At 45.3% G+C, this 26,050-nt stretch overlaps 1 protein-coding gene across 2 annotated transcripts in view; it reads right to left on the bottom strand.

Moving 5' to 3' along the window:
* atrn (attractin) overlaps positions 1 to 26,050 on the bottom strand; it is a 135,716-nt gene that overhangs the window by 1,594 nt on the left and 108,072 nt on the right. For both annotated transcript variants that reach the window (XM_080784406.1, XM_080784405.1), the window contains exons 27-28: positions 14,453 to 14,560; positions 3,004 to 3,118 (exon numbers count right to left, since the gene is read on the bottom strand). In XM_080784406.1, coding sequence (XP_080640532.1) covers positions 3,004 to 3,118; positions 14,453 to 14,560 — 223 coding nt within the window. The remainder of the gene's footprint in view (positions 1 to 3,003; positions 3,119 to 14,452; positions 14,561 to 26,050) is intronic.

Raw genomic sequence — 26,050 nt, 5'->3', positions numbered from 1 at the left:
TATTCGATGTACACTGTGTTTTTTAGATACCATACCTCTATAACAATTACACAAAGTACCTTTCTGAACCCACCAAGTATCGCGAGACTTCCCGCCTTTTTCTGTCTGGCAGCCAAATCTCGCGATACTTCGGAGCCAGAAACGATACCTGCTGCTGTTTAGATCCTCAGATAAAATTATATACTGTGCACTCTGTGCACATTGAAAAGTAAGTGATTAGAAAACAACCTGTGATATGTCTTCTGTTATTTTCCAGAAGTGATTACTTTACAAAAGGTCTCAATTGTTCATAAATAAGGTTTGTTATGAGCTGGTCCAGCCGGCTCCATTCACTGCCATGTATTCATAAAAAATAAAAACACATTGCCCACATAAAACCCCCAGGAAAGTGTTTCATGTCTCCCAAACATCATTAAAATAAGATCTGGTTGCAAAAGGGGTGAAGTGGGCCTTTAAGGTATGTGTTACAGAACCTAAGCCCATACAACAGGTGGTATACGGCCCAGGGATCAAAACTACAGCCTTTCAATTCATGGAACGCTATTCTGGACAACAGGTTTGGTCTCTTTCACGCACGTGTGAAATCAATTTGAAAGCAATTTTTCTACTCTGCTGAAAACACTGTCTGATCAGGGAAGCTCTTTCTCCATCATAACAATATATGCATACTCATGCTCCCACCCGGCCGAACATACGGTACACAAGCAATTCACAAGCACACATTCTCCAAATGCATTTGATCGTCAATTTATGAGGCGCTTCATTACCGGCAGTTAATGCACTACACGCTGTGAACTTCCTGAGAACAAACTTGCGAGTTCACCCTTCATCTCCGGTGCAGGTTGTGTTTACCCTGCTGCGCCAACATCTATGGCCTATCAGTGAAAACACGTAGAAACCCCCGAGGGAACCGCTGCGGATAAAATCACATCCTGCGCTAATCGTACAGCCCAACACGTCTTCAGCGCTCCGTGTTCAGACCATTAGCCCACTCCTTGATCTGAAGGAGTGAGGCAGAGCAGATCAAAGCTGCCAAACGAGGCCCAGATGCTAATCTGAGAACTGCCTCCTCTCGGCTATTTGGAAGCACCTGTTTCTGCCAGCGGACATTTTGAAAACTGTAAACAGATATAGGGCCAAGGTTACCGGAGGAGCTGAACAATAATGAGGCTGATGGGAAAACGTACTTGGGAGTGCTAGTGTGCGTGCTAGTTTATGTTTACTGTATGCATCGCATACTGTACTAGTAGCTTGTGTGTTTGTGCATACAGTAGTGTACACAGTATGTACTATGTACGCTGTATATCTGTGTTGTTTTTGGCAGCAAATTTCTATTTTAGTTTAGTCATAGTCTTTAGAATGAAACTGCATTTAGTTTTAGTCACATTTTAGTCACCTGGAATGTTTTAGTGTTAGTCTAGTTTCAGTCCACTAAATATCATAAGATTTTAGTTGACTAAATCTGCAGTTGATTTAGTTGACTAAAATGTATTTTGGCGGGCCTTGATGCCGTCGTAATGACTGATTTTACACTTGCTGACAATGCTGTGAGCTTGTAGATCTGCTATTTTCTGATTTGTAGATCTGCTATTTTCAGCATGCAACCAAGTGTAAAATGACTCGTCTTTTATTCATACTGGATCTCTTGTCAACATTTCAGTCTAGTTTTTTTTATTTGTTGATGAAATTGTCAATATATTTAGTCTTATGTTTGTCATCATAGCTTAGTTTTCATTTAGTTTCCATTTAGTTTTCACCAGTGAAAAAAGGTAGGACATTTTTCGACTTAGTTTTAGTCGACGAAAACAACATTGCTGTACATTGTATACTGTACTGTATATTTCTTTGGGTGAATGTCTATGAATATGATTATGTAGACAGGTGGTTCTCAACATGAGGTCCTTGGGGGGATTCAAGGGAGTCCCCAGCTAAATTAGTAAATTTAACCACTTTATCCATTTTTGAAAATTCTGAATATATATATTTTAACACAAATCTTATCTTCTGTGGGTAATTGATCATAGGCTATGAATCATTTCAAGCTCTGTTTTAACCAGGAATACAGTTTCCTTGTTCCTTGATTAAACAAGATGGTTGAAGAAATGTAATTATTGATGAATTCAAACAAGAATGGACAAAATAACACATGGTAAAGTTCTTGTAATTTAAAGAAAAATGCATGAAAAAAAATCATAGTTGAGAAATGTTCTGAAATAGCGAAAGGAGGTTAGGAGTCCAAGTTCTAAACGTAGTTTTAGATAGATACTTTAGGATGAATCTGCAATGCTATACATATGTAGGACAGAGTCTACTCAAATGTTTAAAAGTAGGCTATAATTCTCTCACCTTTTGTGTGCAACTCACCCACAGACAGCAAAGGACCACTGGGACGTATACTATATTACCATAACATACAGTATGCCTGCTTAGGACAACTGCTGTAACTGTTTCACTGTTGATAGATTCTATTGTTGCTCATTATATTCATAGCATACAACACTATCTGTGACCTCCCACTACGTTGCAGCGCTGAGATTCGGTCACATCCTGGACCAAGTAATTTCTTGACCAACAGTAGTTATTTTCCAACGTTAGTAGTAGTTCAAAGCTCCTACAGATTTCTGAATTAAAGAAAAGGTGGAAAATGTATATTTCTCTGTGAAACAACGGTTTAAAATCTGGGTTTTTGACAGCCTGTGCCAGAGACGATGAGGGGGATAGAGAGACGATGAGGGGGATAGAGAGAGACGGAAAACAACGAGAATGGGCTCAATTTAATGATGGTTTATAAACAGAATGAATCTAAACCTTAAAATGCTGCGCGCGAGAGAGAGAGAAAGAGAGAGAGAGAGAGAGAGAGAGAGAGAGAGGCGCAGAAGAAAGCATTAAAAGAGTGGTTGGGAGCAAATAAAGACTTGCGTGGTCTTGCAAAGAAATAAATGCTACAAAGAGGGAGAATAATGCAGGGGGAAAGGGCTGAAGAGAGGTAGTGAGGCATCTTACCAGACTGTCCTGGGGGAGGGATGCCCCCGGTGCCTCTGGGTAACCGGACGAAGATGGAGAGTACGGCAGCCTTGTTGCCAAAGCAAGGCTCTAGGGCGATGGGCTTAGGGACCGTCTGAAAAGACAAAACAACAAACAAATGAAATAAAAAAGCTGACAAACAAAGCATTATACATCGACAAGCCTCACAAATCCCATTCAGCGCCGGCTGTCTTCAAAGACACGGACAACAGGGGCTTTGCAGTGACTATCCCTTTTTTCCTGTAAAGACAAAAATCAAACCTCTCCTAGACCTTCCAAACAGTCCCTTTAGAGATATACACAGGAGACACTGGATGCCCCCCCTCCCACCCCCGCTGAGTGAGTGCACACAATGTTGTGCCAAAGTGAGATGTGCTGTTATAACCGAGCTCAGAGGCAGTATAACAATAAGGGAGACACTGAACATACCCAACTCAAGGAATTTAATTAACAAAATATAGCTGCAAGCAGCGATAAGACGGGAGCAAGCCAGAAAAGGGTGTATGAGACAGTGGACCGTTTGTTTTACGCTGACTGGCTGGTCAGGTTGTTTGTCAACGCTGTACTCCCGCAGCCAAACATGCATTAGCAGGGTCCAGACTCTTCCGCACAAATGAATGGTGATGCAATTTCAAGGGGGAGTGGTTAACCAGGCTACGTAAATCCCAGGAGTGGATAGAGTGTATCACATAATTAACACAATCATATAATTGGGAGAGAAGTTGAATTATAATGACACAAATTACATAGGGGTGTTGTAGGATGCTGAACCATACAGGCAGCAAACTAAACCTGTAAGACGCCCTGAGGGCACGCATCCACCTGGGCGGCTGTTTTGACGCGCAGTGTTCACAGACGGTGTGTGTTGGGCTTTACTCGATGGCTCTGGGGGTGACTATAACTGACGGACGGGAGATGCAGGTTTTCATAGTAAATCAGTAAAGTAAAAAGAAACGTGCAATGCTGGACGCGAGAGAGATATTACAATGATGCGGGATGAGAGAGAGCTGTAGAATGACTCAGTAGACGTGCTCATGTGCTTTGGGATGCTCCGGGCCCAGGTGAATGCCTAACCCCTAAAAACCACGGCTCCTGCCAGCTAACAGACAAAAAGAAGGTAGAGAAAATCAACCAAGAACACAAACACACGACCAGCGGGCGGAGTCAGGGGGGGTGTCACACTGTCACAGGCCTTGGTTATCAAATGGCACAGACATGAAAGGCCGTAGTCTGAGCATCTGAGGAGACCAGATTGTGAGCCTCTCGGTGTAGCACGGTGCAGTATGTGTTCCCCTGGTTCCCAGTATGTCTTCTCCCCCCCCCCACACACACACACACTCATGCTGTTTCTAATGCTGTCTGTCTTGTGCTGATCTGCAGCTCATCCATATATACACACACGATCCTCCCACACTTCTAGGGTCTGTATCTCCGGGCACACACAGCCCGCGCCTGTTCCACTATTCATGGCTTTTCCTCGGGTGAGGATACAGGAAGGAACAGGGACCGCTCTGCCCCCTCCAGAATAGAATATGGTTACTCGTCTACCTCGCTTGCTCTCTCTCTCTCTGAGTCGAACAACAGAGGCTAACAGGAAAATAGGGCATGGCATGGCTTCACATCCTTGTGACACCATCATCACGCGCACACATGCATTGCACAGTATTTGCATACACACAACTATACAAGCTTGTATGCCCCACACACATACACACACACACACACACACACACCAAATCCCTGCCCACATCAGACGGCACACTGGAGAGTTAAGCTCAACTCCCACTATGGTATTCCAACTACAGTGTGTGTGTGTCTGTGTGCGCGCACACGCACACAGACACAAGCTTGTATATAGTTGTATAATACACCAAAAAACACTTTTTCTCTCTCACGCACGCACTCAAGCTCATATACGTGACTCACCTTCTTAGTCGCACATAAAAATACACTTTCCTTCCACTTTGTCTCACACACACACACACACACACACACACACACAGTAATGATATTCAGACTCTGACCCATTTTAAACATGCCATTCTGTGCTCCATCTCTCTGAGGCTTACCTTTCACACTAGCACCAAAACCGCCTGTCACACAAGCAGCCTGGGAGCTGCTACACAGACCTGTGTGTGTGTGTGTGTGTGTGTGTGTGTGTGTGTGTGCGCTTAAGGTGAGACAGAGAAAGAAATCTGTTTGTGTATTCATGTGTGTGTGTGTGTGTGTGTGTGTGTGTGTGTGTGTGTGTGTGTGTGTGTGTGTGTGTGTGTGTGTAAAAAAAGAATGGTACAGTAATAGCTTGTGTATATGCTTTTTGACTGATGTACAGTATAATACACAGTATGCCTGTGTGTGCACGTTAATGTGGGGTAGTGTCTAGTCTATCCTCTGTAATGTTCTTATACTGTATGTGGTACAATGGGGGCAATTCTGTTCTGGATGCATGTATACTGTAGAGGTTCTCGTGTAACTTAAGACATGTTATCTACAGGTACAGCACGCCACTGGCCCTGTGGAAATATTAAATTATGGAGACGAGAGACACAGGAGGCATCCGGAGAATGTGTTCCAGGAAGGAGATGTGCTCTCTCTCTCTCTGCGTGTCTCATACATTAAATGTACCCAAGTGGCCCTCTGTTTAGGACAACATTACTCAGTTGCTATGAACAGTTTAGTTGATATGAGGGAAGACAGGGTTAATAGGTATAGTGTCGTGTGTGTGTGTGTGTGTGTGTGTGTGTGTGTGTGTGTGTGTGTGTGTGTGTGTGTGTGTGTGTGTGTGTGTGTGTGTGTGTGCACACGGTACCAGCATGTGTGAGTACTTAGTTTAGACTAGTCATTGGTTAGACCAGTCATTAGACTTACAACCCCATCTCAAACCCTCACCCTAACCCTAATCTCCCACCGGGCAGCACACCTAAACCTAACCTTAACCCTCTCCCAACCCTTAACGCACCCATCATCCGGTCATCTTAACACACCCCTCACCAACCTTATGTCTAACCAATGCTACAATATGTCTAACCAAAGGTTAGATTGCTATTGCACCATATCTGTATGTTCGCGAAGTAAACATTTCACCATGTGTCTGTATGTGCCCACATGTTTTTGTGTGTTTCTATAAAGTGTGCATGTACGACGTGTGTCTGTTGTGTGAAAATGCAGCATGTTTTTTTCTTCCATGCATGTTTGTAGGGGGTGCAGGTATGTGTGTGTTGCTTGTGTAGGTCCCAATGGACTCAGTTGCTATGAACAGTTTAGTTGATATGAGGGAAGAGAGGGGACGAGGCATAGTGTCTTGTGTGTGTGTATGTGTGTGTGTGTGTGTGTGTGTGTGTGTGTGTGTGTGTGTACAGGTGAGAGAGGCTTTGCTTACACTGTAAGCAAAGGGCTTGGATAAAGTGAGTGTGCAAGTGACTGAGGTGGAGTGAAGGAAAGCGTGCAGAGTGCAGATTAACACCAGAACACTAAACTTGGGCGACACCCAGACAATTACATTGTTGGACCTCCAGTTCTAGACTAAACAGAAGGGGACACACACACACACAACTCCTCTAAGGTATATTAACAATGACCGCCAGGATCGCGAGTACCGCAGCGTCCTGCTGTCAGCCGTTGAAAAACCTTGTGTTCACCAGAAACGGCATTCATTGCGCCGATTTGGAGATACAGGCCATTGAAAGCAGCACATAGAGTGCAAGTGGATGTGCGAGCAATCCACGCATCTTCAAAATGGCCGCGGCCACTGTCCCACTTACACTGTGATGCTAACGAGCGGCAGCTCACGATTCGATCCGATCAAAACACGGATTAAAGAATATAAATCCTAGAAAACGTAGGCTACAGTTTTGGCGGGCTGCCAAAAAAAAAAATTATACGCTTACTACATTTCTCTGTGATAATGACATAGTTCAATGTTGAAAATGAATGTTATTCCCCTTTAAGTGTGTAGTGGTTTTGAAAACCTTTGACTTGTGTTTGGTGTACTGTTTGGCTGCACAGTTGACTCACTATATGTTAGCTAAAGTGTTGTGTTTGCTGTACCGTTTGGCTGCACAGTTGACTCACTATATGTTAGCTAAAGTGTTGTGTTTGCTGTACCGTTTGGCTGCACAGTTGACTCACTATATGTTAGCTAAAGTGTTGTGTTTGCTGTACCGTTTGGCTGCACAGTTGACTCACTGTGTTATGTTATCTAAAGTGCAATCAGTATGAGATGTGTTAATTAGCGCGCTACATGACTACTGTTTAGAGAACATTACCACAGCAGGCTGCCCTCAAGGTCAAGTAATTTTTTTCCTGAAACTGGGCAATTTATGCAAGTGTAAGTGCAACTTTTAGTGTCATCCTGTATCCTGTAACCCTGTATCCCCTAGTTAAAATTTACAGCATGACACTTTTAGGCTGGGCTCACACTACAGGAGTTTTAAAACCAATATTGAAATCGGGTGCCATCATGTACTGAGAATATAGGGAAAATATTACTCTGTCTAATCTCAAACATGCACACACCACAATATCTTTAATTAATTGCGCATCACACACACACACACTACATAATTGCACACTACACACCACAGGATAATTTATTAAGATTATCGTGGCTGGCTGAACAATGAACCACCACCATACATTTCCTCCATCTCAGCTGTCCAGCAGATTGTTTTCTTTTTTTTAATCCCACGATTTTGTAACCCATTTTTCACCCCTGTGTCAATCATCTAATGTGATCCTGGGCTCTACACACCCTCCACCAACATAGTCCCCATGGGGGACAAGGGGAGAGCAACGGACTTGAACTCATGCTTCCTTCATGCCTGAGTGTCCAAGTTGCTCCTTTACACCTGACAGGGGGGAGTTTCCATGGTTGGACGTAGCGCGTGGAAGGAACACGTTATTCCAACCAGTTCCTTTCCCCTCCACCAGGCGCCCCGGCTGGCCAGGGGGAGGCAGTTTAGTGACCAGGATTACTGCATGTTTTTGTGAGGGTACCTACCCAGCAGATTGTTTTCTTCATGGTTTGTGTGCCAAAAGTCTGATGCACCTGGACTCCAATGGCTCACAATGGACACAGCATCACATTCCAGCCTGAAGTGCCAACCACTCTAGAATGCTTGTATTCACTTGTCTCTATCAGCTATTGTGGCCGCAACCGTCCGACTGTAGATGCAAATCAAACATGTTTGATAATGGTGCAACTGCGAGCAGAATGGAAGGTTTAAGATTGGATCCTTGCACCTCTCACACTACAGGATAACTAGTTCCCACTTGAACTAGTCCCCAATTACCCTGTAAGTGTGAGGCCAGCTTTATACAGAGTGACTGGAACGATGCAGCACCATTAGCCTTGCCAGTAGCCTTCCAAACCTAGACTGGGTTTGTTTGAACATTTGTGGATTTGTTGTTGCCTCAGGAAAGTACAGTATCTACTTCTATTGACTCTGTGAATTCTGTATGTTTGCTATTTAATGCTTTACCACAAAAACACACACAAATGAAGAGAAAGAGAAAAACAGAAGCTTTTAATTTAAATGTATTTTTTTGTATTCTTTGTTTTTCAGGCTCTTAAAGCAATATGTCAATTTTAATTACTTTTTTTGGTTTGTATTCAGACAGCCTCCTATGGGTAAAACACTCCCAAAGAATGTAGTCTCTGTGACACATCTAGGGGCCACAATCTGCATTCAAAGATTTTCCTTTGAAGGCAGATTGTGGCCCCTAGATGTGTCACAGAGACTAAAACAGTTCTGGAGCATTTTACTCATTGCTGGCTGTCTGAATACCAAAAAAAGATTGCTTATAGCAGCTTTAACTGGGCACCTAATTTCCAATTTACCCCCTCCCATGCAACAGCTGTCAGCTGCTTTCAGGGTCTGGCTTGTTTACCGATCTCCTGTCTTATTTTACCAGTGTTGTTGGCATCATTGCTGTCGCCTCGCCTTCCAAAAAAAAGATTTGACTGGGAACAGGACTAAAGAAAGGACAAACTGGCAAAATTCTAAATTGCGACGGCAGTGGATGATTCGCTTGGGGGGAGAGTCATGCCTCTCTGAAAGAACGTCAGCTGGACTGACGTTGAAATAAAAAAACACAATTTATCTTCTGTCAACAGCAGCACCCCACTCCATTTTCTTTTGAGCAGAATTTAAGAGACTTAAAAAAAACCTTCCGTCAATTCAATTATTTGTACTTTTAAATTAGCTGTGTGAGCATGTATGTATGCTTTCTGTAAGATGTTCCCTCAAAGCTCTGTTCTCTCCTCAGAGACATTCCTGAGCTTTGTTTCAGACCACCGAAGACCCCTCCAACACACACACACACACACACACACACACACACACACACACACACACACACACTCACTCACACACTCACACTCTTATCAGGCTTGTCCAGGCAGAGTGGGTTAAGGTTTGAGTTAAATTACCTTCAGTAATTAACTCAAGCTTCCTGCAGCATTCTGACCACTACTAAGCTGAGCCAGTTCATACACATGTATGGAAAGATACAAGCAAGCACACACACACACGCACGCACGTACGCACGCACGCACGCAGTCAGAAGCATGATGCCCAAACGCACAAGAGCACATAGCCTGGACATATACAGTATGAGTACGGAAGGGGTGAATATTTCTCACATCACCAGCATCAGAGAGGAAGACTGAGGGGGAAACTTCTTACCACGGCCGTAAACAACTTTAATGACGCACACGCACACACACACACACACACACACACACACACACACACACACACACACACACACACACACACACACACACACACACACACACACACACACACACACACACACACACACACACACACACGACACTCCATTAGCACCATAACCTTTTCAATCAGAGTTTCTATCATAGGTCATAGTGACTTCATGGTTGCCTTGCTGATAAAAACAAACATGGCATGGACACCTGCTACAGAGAACATGGACACCTGCTACAGAGAACATGGACACCTGCTACAGAGAACATGGACACCTGCTACAGAGAACATGGACACCTGCTACAGAGAACATGGACACCTGCTACAGAGAACATGGACACCTGCTACAGAGAACATGGACACCTGCTACAGAGAACATGGACACCTGCTACAGAGAACATGGACACCTGCTACAGAGAACATGGACACCTGCTACAGAGAACATGGACACCTGCTACAGAGAACATGGACACCTGCTACAGAGAACATGGACACCTGCTACAGAGAACATGGACACCTGCTACAGAGAACATGGACACCTGCTACAGAGAACATGGACACCTGCTACAGAGAACATGGACACCTGCTACAGAGAACATGGACACCTGCTACAGAGAACATGGACACCTGCTACAGAGAACATGGACACCTGCTACAGAGAACATGGACACCTGCTACAGAGAACATGGACACCTGCTACAGAGAACATGGACACCTGCTACAGAGAACATGGACACCTGCTACAGAGAACATGGACACCTGCTACAGAGAACATGGACACCTGCTACAGAGAACATGCAGTGCAGTGTAATGACCTGATTCGATATGCATTAGGCCATGGACCCCTTTTTGATAGGATTTTTTTTTATTTCTTTATCTCTTTATTGTTAGAACATGACTGGGTCTGATTTGTAGATATGACTACATCTACAGGTTCTGAGTCGGGGACAGGCCTAGTGTGGTAGTATGGTATATTGTGGTAGTATGGTATATTGTGGTAGTATGGTTATGGTATAGTGTTGGAAGAGTAGGACAAAAGCTGGAAGCAGAAGATCTAAATGGAATCTCTGCTCCTCCGCTGGGGGGCTGGATTGGGAGAATAGGAGGAAAGATGGGAATGGAGATGGAAGAATAGGAGGCAGGAAGGAAGGGGTTGAAGGAGGACTGGCTTCTGATGCAACTTGGTTTTATGGCAAGATACCAGCCCCAGACACACGCGCCACAAGATACCAGCCCCAGACACACGCGCCACAAGATACCAGCCCCAGACACAAGCGCCACAAGATACCAGCCCCAGACACACGCGCACACACACCACAAGATACCAGCCCCAGACACACGCACACACACCACAAGATACCAGCCCCAGACACACGCGCCACAAGATACCAGCCCCAGACACACGCGCACACACACCACAAGATACCAGCCCCAGACACACGCACACACACCACAAGATACCAGCCCCAGACACACGCGCCACAAGATACCAGCCCCAGACACACGCGCACACACACCACAAGATACCAGCCCCAGACACACGCGCCACAAGATACCAGCCCCAGACACACGCGCACACACACCACAAGATACCAGCCCCAGACACAAGCGCCACAAGATACCAGCCCCAGACACACGCACACACACCACAAGATACCAGCCCCAGACACACGCACACACACCACAAGATACCAGCCCCAGACACACGCACACACACCACAAGATACCAGCCCCAGACACACGCACACACACCACAAGATACCAGCCCCAGACACACGCACACACACCACAAGATACCAGCCCCAGACACACGTGCCACAAGATACCAGCCCCAGACACACGCACGCACATCCTTAGACAGACTCAGACATGGCACTCATGGGCACGTACACTACACGCACACACACACACACACACACACACACACACACACGAGGCAGCAGAGGAGATAGAATAAGTGGAGGGCTATGTAAGGACAAGAGGGAGGAGATAGAAAGAGGATCACAAAGGAGACACAAAAAGAGGATACGAGAAAGAGTTTTTATTATTATGATTTTGTTTTATGTTTGGTTTGTTTCATGTTTGGCATATTTGGCAATGTAAACATAAAGACCCTTTTTATTTAATTTTGAGAGAGAGAGAGAAACCAGATAGATAGAAGGCGTAGCAGATAAAGAGAAAGAACATGACAGAGGGAGAAAGAGAACGCGATAGAGACAGAGAGATAAGCATACTGAAATAGCTAGAGAGAAGATGGACCAGATATAGAGAAGAGAAGAACTGGAGAGAGAGAGAGAGAGAGAGAGAGAGAGAGAGAGAGAGAGAACACAAGGAGATAGGGAGAGAGAATGAGAACCAGATACAGGACATGGGAGCGTCTCAGTGATCTGCTCTTGTTCTAGCAAGGAGTCAAATAACCACAGTTCTACCCAGGGGGGCCTTGCAGCCTTCGCTGGTAGTAACCTTGCCATTGGGAAGCCAAAGCCTGTGCGATGCATGGGCCCTGTCACTGTCCCGGGGGCCCTGTCACTGTCCCGGGGGCCCTGTCACTGTCCCGGGGACCCTGTCACTGTCCCGGGGGCCCTGTCCGGGGGCCCTGTCACTGTCCCGGGGACCCTGTCACTGTCCCGGGGACCCTGTCACTGTCCCGGGGGCCCTGTCACTGTCCCGGGGACCCTGTCACTGTCCCGGGGGCCCTGTCCGGGGGCCCTGTCACTGTCCCGGGGACCCTGTCACTGTCCCGGGGACCCTGTCACTGTCCCGGGGGCCCTGTCACTGTCCCGGGGACCCTGTCACTGTCCCGGGGGCCCTGTCACTGTCCCGGGGACCCTGTCACTGTCCCGGGGGCCCTGTCACTGTCCCGGGGGCCCTGTCACTGTCCCGGGGACCCTGTCACTGTCCCGGGGACCCTGTCACTGTCCCGGGGGCCCTGTCACTGTCCCGGGGACCCTGTCAATGTCCCGGGGACCCTGTCACTGTCCCGGGGACCCTGTCACTGTCCCGGGGGCCCTGTCACTGTCCCGGGGGCCCTGTCACTGTCCCGGGGGCCCTGTCACTGTCCCGGGGGCCCTGTCACTGTCCCGGGGACCCATGCCACCCTGCCGGAATAGGCCTAGAATTCAGCAGCGCATCTGCATTCCGGGGTCATCCATCACATGAGTATACAGTCATGGGTGTACAGTAAGTGGGGGCCTACGGCTCTGTGCATAGTGCCGTGCACTCTGTTGCCATTTCTATAAGAGGAGCCGTGATGCCATTTAATCTACCGTGCTGCAACTTAAGCTCTACTGATGTCGCCACTGTTATCAGTCAATCATAAAGGTTTGTGTGGTGTAGTCACCTTGCCGTGATGTAATTCAAAACATTTGGCAGGATGTCATCGATAGCTACTCTCTTCTAAAATTGTCTCCTCATGACTTGCATTGCACAGAGAATCATGTCTTGTGAACTTTAACCCCTGTGGTGTGGCACACATCAACTGGCCGTCATCTAAACTGGCTGCTATCCCGTTGGCCTTATCTGTAAATCATCTGTACAGGTCCTGCTCACTTTACAATTCTATCGTATTGATTCAGTACAGTGCAGAGATGCCCTGGCTTCTTACCGACTGAGACACCATTGGCTGGCCTTCTCACATTACTTGTCTTCTTACCATTCATGAAATAAATTCTACTTCAAAGACTAGACCAAATGTCTATTTCTAAATCTACAGTAATATTTCAATAGTGAAACAGAACACTGCTGAATGTCCATTTCTAAATCAACAGCAATACATCAGTAGTGAAACCGAATCCCTCTATTTATCACGTACAACACAAATAAATAAATAAACGCCAGCTCCACTCTGACACTGTTTCTACCTCTAATGTGCTGTCACACCACCTCTTTTCAACTGCACCACAACTCTTTCCAACTCAACATTACCTCAATACTTTCTACCATTAAAGCACTCTATTATGACACCCAACTAAAACTCTTCCCCAAGTTCACTCATTCCAACTCTCTGAATACTTCATCCTCCTCGGCATCTACTTACAGTATGTTCCAAGTCGGCAAAGTTCAGCTAACCGGCCCATTAGAATGCACAGCCACCAATCCGCTGTACCTGGTCTAACAAGCAGCATTAGCACTATCACTCATCTGCAGCCCATTTCCATCAAGCACGTCCTAGATTCACACATGATGGGGCTGCGTCGAGCTTCTCATTAAGTCGTGCTAGACCCGCACTAGACTTCAAACTCCCCGTGCTAAGTGAGCTTCAGTCTGGGCTCTCCACCGGCTGTCAAGGAACCTAATGGAATCACCTCAAGTCATTCAAACCCCGCCCCCACAAGAAAAATAATCCTGTATATGAGGATTATGGAATATTTGACTGTAGTCTAGCAGCAAGCAAGATAAGGTGGTGACTGAGACCCTCTCGAAATCTAGAAAGGTATTTCAAGTTCCCTATTCCATAATATTATAGAGCCAAATCACAACAAGTTGTCTCAAGACACATTACATCTAGAGCAGACAGAGACATTGTCCCACCCTTGAGACAGTGGCAACAAGAAACGTCCCCATAACTGGAAGAAACGTCAGGCAGACCCAGGCTCTAGGGTGGACGGCCATCTGCCTTGACCATGTCGTGGGGAGAGAGGAGAGACACGACACCGTACTGTCGGGTGACATGGACGACAGAGAATAAAGGTCACGCTCACCTTGACATTTCCTCCAATAAGGTCAGGTGGCTCCTCGTCCGTCTCCAAGGCAACGTTGATGGTGGCGAAAGGCCGGCTGGCCATCTGCTGCATCTCCCTTAGCAGTTGCTGGTGAGGGGTAGAGGAGGTCGAAGGTCAGTGACAGATAGACAGACACTAATGTACTCTCCAGTAAAATCCTCAGTGACATTTTAACTCTGAGAATGTACAAATGTAACCAAATGGACCCGTAGGCCGTAACCATTTAAAACGTCTCGTCTCAGTGAAACAAACTTGAATTGCAACTGTACTTTTTTTCAATCCGCAGTGAAACTCTTGTTTGGTTCAAAAATAGCTGTTCTACAAGCTCAAAACACGCTTTGAGCTCGTAGAGCGGGTATTTTTGAGTGGTGCAACAACTCCTATAGACAGCTATGTGTGGCTGTATCCCTATAACGGAAATAGCGTTATAGTGTTTGTTCACAAAGTGTCACTTTTGCACAGCCTAACATATAGACACACACAGGCCAGGGAGGGCTTGTACAGTACAGTACAGTACAGTACAGTACAGTACAGTACAGTACAGTACAGTACAGTACAGTACAGTACAGTACAGTACAGTACAGCACAGTACAGTACAGTACAGACGGGTCAGATTTAAAAAAATATATAAATAACTTTTATATTTCCAGGTACAGTGGAAGTTTAAACTCTATACAGTCTCTATACGCACATTAAAGGTCCTTGCAGACTGGACACGTTTCTCGGAAAAAACGCAGAAGTGTGCAGGGACTACACACAAATAGACTTGCTCAAGGGCACGTTGAAGGTAGCGGCTGAGGGAATGGGGGAAAACCATTGTTTATTCAACCCTTCGCCGACCTCGTCTAATCTCTAGACTAGACTACTATTGACCCCCTTTTGAAACAATGGCAAGACTGATGAACGTGAGACTTGTTGATGTCACATACATAGCAAATGACATTAATCTTTAGATTCTCATGTCTGCAGGCTAGTTGTGTCTATTGTCTGCGCGTCCCACTACTGTATGCTCTGCTGTACGCCTACAGAGTAATTTAAAAAGAAAGGACCTGTACTTGACTTTAAATTGTCACTAATGGCGAGGAGCAGAGGAGAATGACAGTAGCAGGTCAACAGACGGCGTTCAATTCTCTAACCACATGCCACTGCCAAGACTCTGCCGGCAGGCTCCCACCTCCCTCCCTTTCCTCCAAGTAATAATGGACTTTATGTATGTGACAGATGTTGGGGGAAGCATTATAAGTGGTAGTTATTAAAACACAGGCCCACAGGGCATTTTAGACCCATTAAGGATAAGCAGAATCTATAAACAGTAAGCCCACTTGCAGCTGTGAGTATTGTTGGTGACAGGTGTGCTGGATAAAAGCAGGCCGTTTATGGGCAAAGATACATAAACAAACTCCGTTACTTGTAATTAAGGCATTTTAATGCAAAATAAAGCATTTGATCCCGACATTTCCATTTGGTTTACAGTCCTTTTACAGCACCACCCTGCTTTCGAAGCACACACGCACGCACACGTGGTCGTTAAACAGCAAATGGGGGAAATCGGGGTGTTTCCTACACTGCCTCTCACCCTGGCACCACAGTATACTAGGAACTGTGGTTTATCTCCTGTTAAACTCACTGTAATGGCTTGTATGACCATGTTGCCCACTTGACCGCTTTGTTTAACATTCAAATGTACAACCAGGAGAAGAGGAGATGGAGGGAGATGTGGACTGAAACAGTGGTTCCCAAAGTGGGGTCCAGGGACCCCTAGGGGTCCTTGAGGGAGTTCCAGGAGGTCCACAGCAAAATGATAGTTAGGAACTAAATGGACCCTTATGGGTCTGTAACTCAGATAGTGTACAAATGGGTTTGGGTCCATTTGTATACTCTCAATTTGGGTCTAATTCCATGAAATGGGGTTCAGTCGCCTAATGCATATCAAACTGGGGGTCCTTGAAATTAAACGGGTTGAGAATCACTGCTAGAACCGTAAAAATCTTCTCTTATGGGGGTCCCTGGCATACATTTTCAAATGTGGGTCCGCGGGCAAATTAGTGTGTGGGAACCACTGGACTAAAAGGAGAGCAGAGAGTGAAGAAAAAGCAGATGACACGCTGAAGGACAGGAAGAACGTTAACACGAGGAGAGGAGAATGGGGAATGACGAGCAAAAGCGAACAAAGGCTGAGAGGGGAGGGGAGGAAGAGGAGTGCAGTAGGAGAGAGGAGGATGAAGATCAGAAGATGGGAGCAATGACAAACAGGAGGAGGAAGACGTGACAGCGGGAGGAGAAAGCAAAGGTGGGCGGGATGAAGCCAAAGAAAAAAAGCTGACTAAAAGACTGGAGGATGAAGGAAAGGAGGGAGGAAAGAACGGGATGAATGACACGAAGTGACATGAATGAAAGAGGCAGGGGGAGAGTCGGAGGAGTTTGAGGGAGAACTTGGATGGAGAGTAAAAGACAGCGGGGGAGAAAAGGACAGCGAGGATGAGCATGTTTGATGTTTATCGGCGGGCTGAACATAAATAAGGGAACAAACGCTATCAACTGTCAAGACTCTGGGAAAACCTCACCAACACTTCTCAACAAATCTCTCTCTCACACACGCGCGCACGCACGCACGCACAAGTATAAAAACCTAAAAAAAAACTTTCGAAAACTGTGTATCTAATAGATGGTTAACTTCAAAGAGACAGTTCACACTGTAGGATTCACAGAACAAAAGTTGTGTGCACACTGTGAAACATTTCCGTTGTAGTTCAACACAATCCATTAGTCTCTCATTAGGGTGAGTCTTGGGATTGAGGAGCAGATGGGTGGGTGGGTGGGTACAAAAAGGAAGCACCTCTACAGCGATTTGACTCGAAAGAGGAAAAAGGTAGAAACTGTATTGTCTGTATACATAATTATGGTGGGGGAAGGGGCAGGTTGGAGAGGTCACATTGCAGAGGGGTTGTCGGGGTCTCATACCCATCGCACCTAGGCCTGACAATTAGTCATTACTCTATTGTCTATCAGGGTTATTGACGTTTTAGAGCACTCTCTTTTGGGGGCTTTTATCATTGTACGGATGTAACTCCGTTTCTATGAGACGCACATAAATCTCGATCTCTCTCTCTGAGTGAGAGTGAGATAGAAACCCCCAAAACTGTCCCAGATTCCCTTTGAGGTGTGAGCCAACTCATTAAATTTGTGGTGTGTGTCTGGGAAATGTGTGTGCTGCCTTAGACCCCAACCACCCCTTAGACCCCAACCACCCCGCCCGCGCTTTGACAACAGCTGCCTGTGGGAATGAGCTGAGGCCTCATTCTCCCCTGTGAATAGCTACTTTTAAACCCAGACAAAGAGCCTGGTAAGGAATCACTAACATCCCAAGTTCAAGGCTGTATTGCATAAATGGGTAATCCAGTTTGTCTTGCTGGTATTGATTCTGTGCTTTTGGCTCTGTTTCTGTATGTGTATGTGTGAACGTGCGTGTGCGTGTGTGTGTGTGTGTGTGTGTGTGTGTGTGTGTGCAATTGGCAGTGTTTGGGGACTCTCATGCGCACACACCCAACCATGTGAAAGCACCTGGAGCAACCAGTGTGTTGTGGGATGTGTTTCTTTATATAGCCCGCCAAACGATATAATGAGATCTAGGGGAGAACAGAGCAACATACTGTAATTGTTTAACGGCCTGTTTACGTTTTCACTTAAAATGTACTCGTTAAAATGCATGACTTTTGTGATTTTGTGGGACAAGCAGAGCTGACTTTGTGGCTGATTTCCTGACTTAATCACTTCTCTGGACTTGCTATTTCAATACTATAATTCAATTCAAGCCTATATTCCTGCTGGTTGACCATTTTGACAGATAATGCATACATGATGTACAGTATGTATTCATACATTTTTGAAAATCAACCTGTATGAGGCATCTCTACATTTGAGGTGAAATATTTGTAGAAAATTTTCTAAGAAGACAGTTTATTTGTCATGCTTCAGGTGTTTAAGGACCTTAAGGGTTAAGCTCTCAATGGGCCTCATTCACCAACCATTCGAAAGAAGACGCTTTCTTTAAAACAATGAGCTCACAGTAAAATAACTAGTAAAATGTTTATTTTTCGCTAGTACAGGTCAGGATTTGTACGTATGTATGTCCCCTGAAAAATGTACAAATCAAATCACAGCTCATTAATACCTGCATGATGTCATATAAAGGAAAAAGTGAATACTACAAATGGGGAATTCCCACGAGAAATGCTTAAGAAATTCTCCTCATTGTGATGATCGATTTGAACTGCAGCAGATTGTGTTAACCACGCGTGCATGCCTACATATATAGAGTTGATGCCATGTAATTGGCCGATTAGAAATTTGCCTTACGGTCCGCACACACAGAGCGCGTTTTCTGGTTTCTCCATCGGTTTTACGAAAAACGCGTCTAGTGTGCAACCACCTTTAATGTACAGTTGGAAAAGGGTGCCTAATGAAGGCCATGGGTTTATATTCCCTCTGCACTATCGTTTGGCTAATCTTTATCATTTCATCCTACTATGACTTTATTGGATATTATTTAGTAGTGTATGCCTTTCTTTTTAAAGCACTATGTGACAGCTGTTTGCAGGCATTTCATATACTATTACATTTAAATTGCCCTTCAATCCACGTGTTCAACTTCTCCAGAAACTAGGCATCGTTCAACATTTTCTGACGGGTTCTGGCAGTGAACTGCTTCCATAATGATACAACGGACTGACTTCGGCAGCAGCATCAGACACATTTCAAACATTCAGAAGCAGCTGCCAATATCTGCCTGCAGACTCCATCCTTTCTCATAAACAGCGTTCCTTGATCAGAACTGGGCACGTGGATTAATCTACTGGACACGCTCCAGAGGGGCGTGCTCGGTGGAGTAAACAAACTCTATAGACCTCACTTTGACATCTTATCTAGTATAGGTTTGCTGAACACATACTGTGTTGCAGCAACGCGGTACACCCCACAGTAATAAAGTAAAGACACACAAGTGGGAGCTATACACATGACAGTACAACCACAGTTTCCTGCTACTGAGCCTGTTGAGCAAATTGGGGGTCAAGTGCTCGCTCAAGGGCACTACAAAAGTAGCGGTTGAGAGAAGGGAGTGAGATTCTTGTTCATTCTTCTCTCCGTCTTAGATTTTGAACAATGAACCCCTGCGTCTCCCTCTATACTTTGCTTTACTACTTTTCCCCCCTTCTACAACACTCAATCTTTTTGCCGAAAATAGCCCACGTACAAGTTCAGAACTAGTCAGCATTTTCTTCCAAAAAATATGGATGGTGGGTTCAAGTGGTTAAGGCCTAATGTCACCCGACACAACTCAGGAATGAATTAAGTTCGAAACAGAAGCCCTTGAAGCAATCCCACGCAATATATGATTTGCACCAAACCCAATTATTGCACTGAGCTCTTCAGTGAGTGCAGCTGCACAGCAAACATTGTCTGCTGTGAAGATAACCAGCAGCCAAGAGTAACAGCACAGTCGCCTACCACTTCTTTAAATGAGTTCAGAGTCTTTCTGCAGGGGTAGTGTGAGTGTATGTGGACAAGAGCAAATACCCTGACTTTGGCTGAACTCGCTTTCCCAAGCTTCATTAATTGTGCATATGTATACACCTACTTATGAGGCATGTGGACACGCAAGGGTACAGCTGTGCACATGCAGTACTGCACTTGGTTTGCATGTAAATTAACATATTTGCAGGCATACACTCATTTCGCTCCCATGCATGTGCGGCGCATGCACGTAATCGAGTGCATGCTTAGTGTCTGCACAGATGACAAAAATACACCTAATTATGCTGCATGTCCATTGGGACCTACACAAGCAAACATCTGCACACACATACCTGCACCCCCTACAAACACTGCATGGAAGGGGGAAAAAACATGCCGCATTTGCACACAACAGACACGTACGTGCACGTGCACACTTTAATGAACACACAAAACATGTGGGCACATACAGACACTTGTTTACTTGGCGGACATACAGATATGGTGCATTAGCGCGTACTTCACAAACATAGATATGGTGCAATAGTGCGTACTTCACGAACAGACAGATATGGTGCAATAGTGCGTACTTCACGAACAGACAGATATGGTGCAATAGCCGCGCACTGCCCCCCCCCCCCCTTAGGGAATTTGGTTTGAGCATTCACAAAGTGAGCAGCAGTGTGCCAAAGAGATTGAGTGCGTCAGCAATGTGTGCATGGGAGGGAGAGGGATGGAGCCGGAGGGGGGTGGGGTGGGCGGTGGAAGAGTGACAGAAGCTCAGGGAAGAGGGGAAGGAGATACTAGGGAAGGAGAAATAAGGAGAAACACCAGTGGGAGGCATTCAAAGACTTCACCCCTGGGGGGAAAAGGGACACGCGCATACAGTACACATGCACATTACGCCCATCATGCACTTCATCTACTCATGTGTGCTTCAAAACTCTGTCCATGGGAGAGCGCTCAGCCATCCCCTCAAGATCACCAAGGCAAGAGAGAGAGATAGAGAGACTAAGACAAAGTGTTGGATGAGAGGAATAGAGAGATTTGAAAGTGAGATACAAAGCAGACAAAGTATAGAGGAATGTTTGATGGAAACAGCAGAAGAGAAGGCTGCAGAGAGGACAGCTGCAAACTTAATTTGGGCTGCTCTCTCTCCCTCTCTTTAAACTTCATTTGGGCTGCTCTCTCTCCCTCTCTTTAAACTTCATTTGGGCTGCTCTCTCTCCCTCTCTTTAAACTTCATTTGGGCTGCTCTCTCTCCCTCTCTTTAAACTTAATTTGGGCTGCTCTCTCTCCCTCTCTTTAAACTTCATTTGGGCTGCTCTCTCTCCCTCTCTTTAAACTTAATTTGGGCTGCTCTCTCTCCCTCTCTTTAAACTTCATTTGGGCTGCTCTCTCTCCCTCTCTTTAAACTTCATTTGGGCTGCTCTCTCTCCCTCTCTTTAAACTTCATTTGGGCTGCTCTCTCTCCCTCTCTTTAAACTTCATTTGGGCTGCTCTCTGTCCCTCTCTTTAAACTTCATTTGGGCTGCTCTCTCTCCCTCTCTTTAAACTTCATTTGGGCTGCTCTCTCTCCCTCTCTTTAAGAGTGAGTAGAGAACTGACTCTCCTTTATTATCCAACTCTCTTTTATCATCCTCTCATCTTCTTCTCTTAGCTGACCCATTTCTATATATCCCTTAACCCGTCTCTCTCTCTCTCTCTCTCTCTCTCTCTCTCTGCAACACACTAGACAAAAGAACCACTTCCTGCCTCTCTAAATGTGGGGTTTGTCAGTGCCAAGAGACGAAGACAATGTAGAGGAATGACAGTGCTGGCTATAATTTAATGGAGGAACAGAAGAAGACAGAGTCAGAAAGAATGGACAGGAGGCGGGGATTTGTGAGCGATGAGATTGAGTGGGGATGGAAAATGAACGAAAAATGGACAACATTAGTGGAAGGAATCATGAAATGAATTAAGTGATGACATGAAACAAGAGAGAGTGGTGGCAGTAGAAGGACAGAGCTTTGGGTGAGTAATGAGGAGATGAAAGACGTGTGAAACGCACAGAAAGAGACAAGAACCCAAGAAAGCGAGTTATGGGATGAAACCGAATGAAGAGATGCTAGGGGCGTGATAAGGGACTGTCCGTGCCGAGGGCTGGGGAGAGGTTAGGCTTGAGTCAGATGATATACCAGGGGACCGGGGACCGGGAAGTCACCCAGAGTGTGCGGTGGGGTAGGGCCGATAAGGTGCCCATTGCATTCTGGGTAATGAGACCTTGGTGCTGATCGGTGCTAATTATTCACGCCAATATCTGTGGACTACTGATTAAGAAAGGGACTGTTGAACTGTCTCAGGAAGTCTGGGAGAGCGAGACAGACCCTAACCCAAGTGGTGAGTAGTTTTAGTATAAAGTAAATGTATATGTAATTGTAGACTTCATGCATTTGAACACTGTAGACATATGCATACTATACTATACTACTATACTATGTATAGTATATACAAAAATAATTTGAAGTGTGTATGTATATATATATATATATATATATATATATATATGCATGCAGAATATGCATCAGTTTTCTTTTCACATGCATGCACAAACTGTGTCCACACTCACCCCTGTACAAATCCACACATAATATGCATACCGCACTATAGGTATCTGCCAACAAACATGTGTTTGTATTTTCTCTCCAAATCTTATCCAGCCACAGCCAATATTTGCAGTGATCTTGGATGCCTCAGGCATGGCTGAACTCATCTCAGCACAGGTATAGGAGACACTGTTCACTGCTGCTCCAGTGCCCCGTTTCATCACATTTTGATGAACCCACATCCTGTCGGGTTCGAGTGGAGCCTTGTTAACTTTGACTCGACTACACAGAGAATAACCATTAACAAGATCTTCCTGTAAAGTCAAGTAAGCGTGCGCCTTCCCCTCCGTTAAAGCTTTTGGCTTTTCAGTATCCCTGACCTTCAACGGCTGCCCTCTCCCCTCTCTCCCATCCCGCCTTCCTTCATTTTAACTCCCTATCCTTACCTCTCACTTCACGATTGATCACCTCAGAAGTAGGGCTCTTTTGTTCTGTGCAGTAGAGCAGTGCAATGCTGACCTCCGGAGGGAGACGGGGTAGAGAGAGAGAGAGAGAGGGCAGCTCTCAGAGAATCCATAAGCATATTTCCAGCTAATCTACAGGGACCCACGAGCTTTAAGCTGCTTCCTGCAATGTGGAAAAGGTGTATGTTTTTTGTTGTTGTTGATTTTCCTTGCACGTCGCCCTGTTTTCATTTGCATTGTTAAGTCAGTATAAGCACGGTCCACAAGGGCGTCACACTACTACCAAAGAATGGGGAACTTCCATGAGGCAATAGCCTTTCACTCGGTTTCAAAAGTATTTTCGTGTTTCTGTTTTTAGCCCTGCTATAGCGAGCGCATGAGGCTCTAAGGATGCCGATCCGCTCAAAACACTTTTGCTCAGTAGGGCGTAAGGAGTCGCATGGCCTCAATGAAGCGTGAACGGGCTTTTAGACGGTTAGTCTTGTTATTCTTTAATATGGTTTAGATGAGAAGAAAGTGTTGGCTGTGGAATAGACCTACGTGAATGAGATATACTGTAGTGTAGTGTAATAGGATCCATTTGAGAGCAGATGAGAGCCACACACACACACACACACACACACACACACACACACACAGGAGGAGAGCTTGCACAGTACAGCACCACTTTTTTGCTTATTTTGAATTGAACAATACAGCAACAATATCATAATACAGTATGCTTATGATTAAAAAAAAGTGTCCTTCCATAGTCTAACCCTTCAGCTTCATTATAATTGTTTGTTTTTGTATAAATTTCAGATTCAATGGCTTGACACCCAGGGCGTGGGGTCCATCAGCATGCAGTAGCAAAGAAAGAAATGTGTCAGCTCTGCTAGGGAAGGCTCTCTGATGAAACTCTGTGGGTACCTGTACGACATGACATTTGCCACTTGAAAAGGCACTCTGTCTGCAGTCTGCATCGCTCCAGAAGTCTGGAAAAACTATTGCAGAGGCATATAGTTCCCTTGGGTAAGACTGTGCTTGAGAAGTGCAGAACCAAATTTGTCATTGCTTTGCAATTCATAGGCTAAAATATACTGTGGCTAAACATACCCGGTCGTTGGTATACATGAAAAACGTTGAGAGAAGAGACATATTTTTACATTTATATTTTTGAAATAATGAAATGCCTAGAGAAGGGGCCGTGATGAAGGCCAACTGTGACCTGAGATATGAGGGAACGGAGTTGGCCAGAAGTCAGCTGGCTAAAGTCAGCAGTAGCCTTCGGTCCAAAATAACAGGTTTGAGGACATCACTTCAAAATAATAATGCAGGAGATTTTAGTTTTTGCTCTTGCTCTATACCAAGCTTGGAAACTGGGCTATGACATTTGATATATTAGTTGAGTTGGCTTGACTAACTGATTTAATGAGATGAAAATACACTCAAGGTGAGTTATTCCATGCCATGCCATTATCTTTTAGATCGGCTAGTGTACTTAAGAGGTTGAGGCCCTTTTTTGAGACCCTAATTACAAGGCAGATCAGAACTCTAATAGTTCACCATGAGGGTAATCTATGAAACCTGCCCTGGTCTGAAGACTCCACAAAGACCTGTGCCCTGATGTGCTCTATTCCAGGGGTTCTCAAAGACCTGTGCCCTGATGTGCTCTATTCCAGGGGTTCTCAACCTTTTTGGCCGGGGACCCCCGGAAATGCTTTGGCCATGTCTCGGGACCTCCGCACCATTCTGACCCCCAATATGAATTGACTGCTACAATAACCTTAATAATAGAGACAATACACCATGAATAAATACTGAAACCAGATAGTCACTACTGGTGTATGCATGTACTAAGTGTACTATACGTAAACTCTTCATTTCCATTTTCCAGCCATTCAGTTGCAACCCCCCCCCCCCCCCCCCCCAGTACAGTATGAGTAGTACTGTACACGTAGTACAGTACAGTATGAGTAGTACACGTAGTACAGTACAGTATGAGTAGCACAGTACAGTATGACTAGTACAGTACAAGTATTATAGTACGAGTAGTATAGTACAGTACGTATAGTTGCACCGCTCAGTTCACACTTGTTTGATTTTTTTATATACACCGGTAAAATCTACAGATTGTATTACCTAAGCTGGTCATGCAAAAGGTTAATTTTGTTCCCTGCACGGAAGGCAGCTGAAGAGGAGGAGGGAGAGAGAAACAGAAATGGCGACGTGGAAAACAGCGGTGTCGCTGCCGGATGGATGAGAGAAGTGTGAAGAATGGTATAGCAGGATGAGAGCAGACGTTGCAGAACAGAGTGAGTCGGCCAGACACAGGCAGACAGGCCAGTCAGGGTCACCTTGACCCATCCATCTCACGTCTCCAGCGGGGAGGGAGGGACGACCAACAAGAGAACTAGAGAAGCCCAGGTAAAGAGAGGAAGAGTGAGAGAGTCTGCAATTTTACCCAGCCATCATGCTCCGTGGAAGGTAAAATGAGGTGAAGCGGGCTCTCCCTCACCTTCCATCTGGAGAGGGCAGAGCCACGGATGGGGAGCAGGCGAGGGGGTTGAGCGATGGAGGGGTGGGACAGCACATAATGAGAATACAAACAACTCTTACGTTTGAAGAAAGGCTGTTATACAGCATGACTGGTAAATAATTAGCTTTCACATTGTGAAAGAGAGCCGACATCTCAACTCTGCCCTTAGGCAGAGGATTGATGCCTCATTTACAAAATCTTTAATTTTGTGAAGCTGTGTAGAGAGACAGGAGGATGAAGCTTCCAAGTGAGGTTATTTAGTGCAACGGCCGAAAAACTTGAAAGCAGTAGGTTTGAATCTGTCTTGAACACACACACACACACACACACACACACACGATTGTGAAGAGAGAGAACGTCCATTGTTGTAATTGCACTGCAAATCAAAAAAACTGCTTTGAATCTATGAGAAGCCATTATAATTCACATAAGTTCTCCATTCCAGTCAGCAGGCAAACGCATAAACTGTTATCAATATCACAATGATGGGTAAACA

This window comes from Protomyctophum bolini (genome assembly GCF_963924005.1).
Source record: "Protomyctophum bolini genome assembly, chromosome: 15".
In the NCBI taxonomy this organism is placed as follows: domain Eukaryota; kingdom Metazoa; phylum Chordata; class Actinopteri; order Myctophiformes; family Myctophidae; genus Protomyctophum; species Protomyctophum bolini.
The sequence above is the reverse complement of the archived record's forward strand: the minus strand, read 5'-3'. Positions and strand labels throughout refer to the sequence as shown.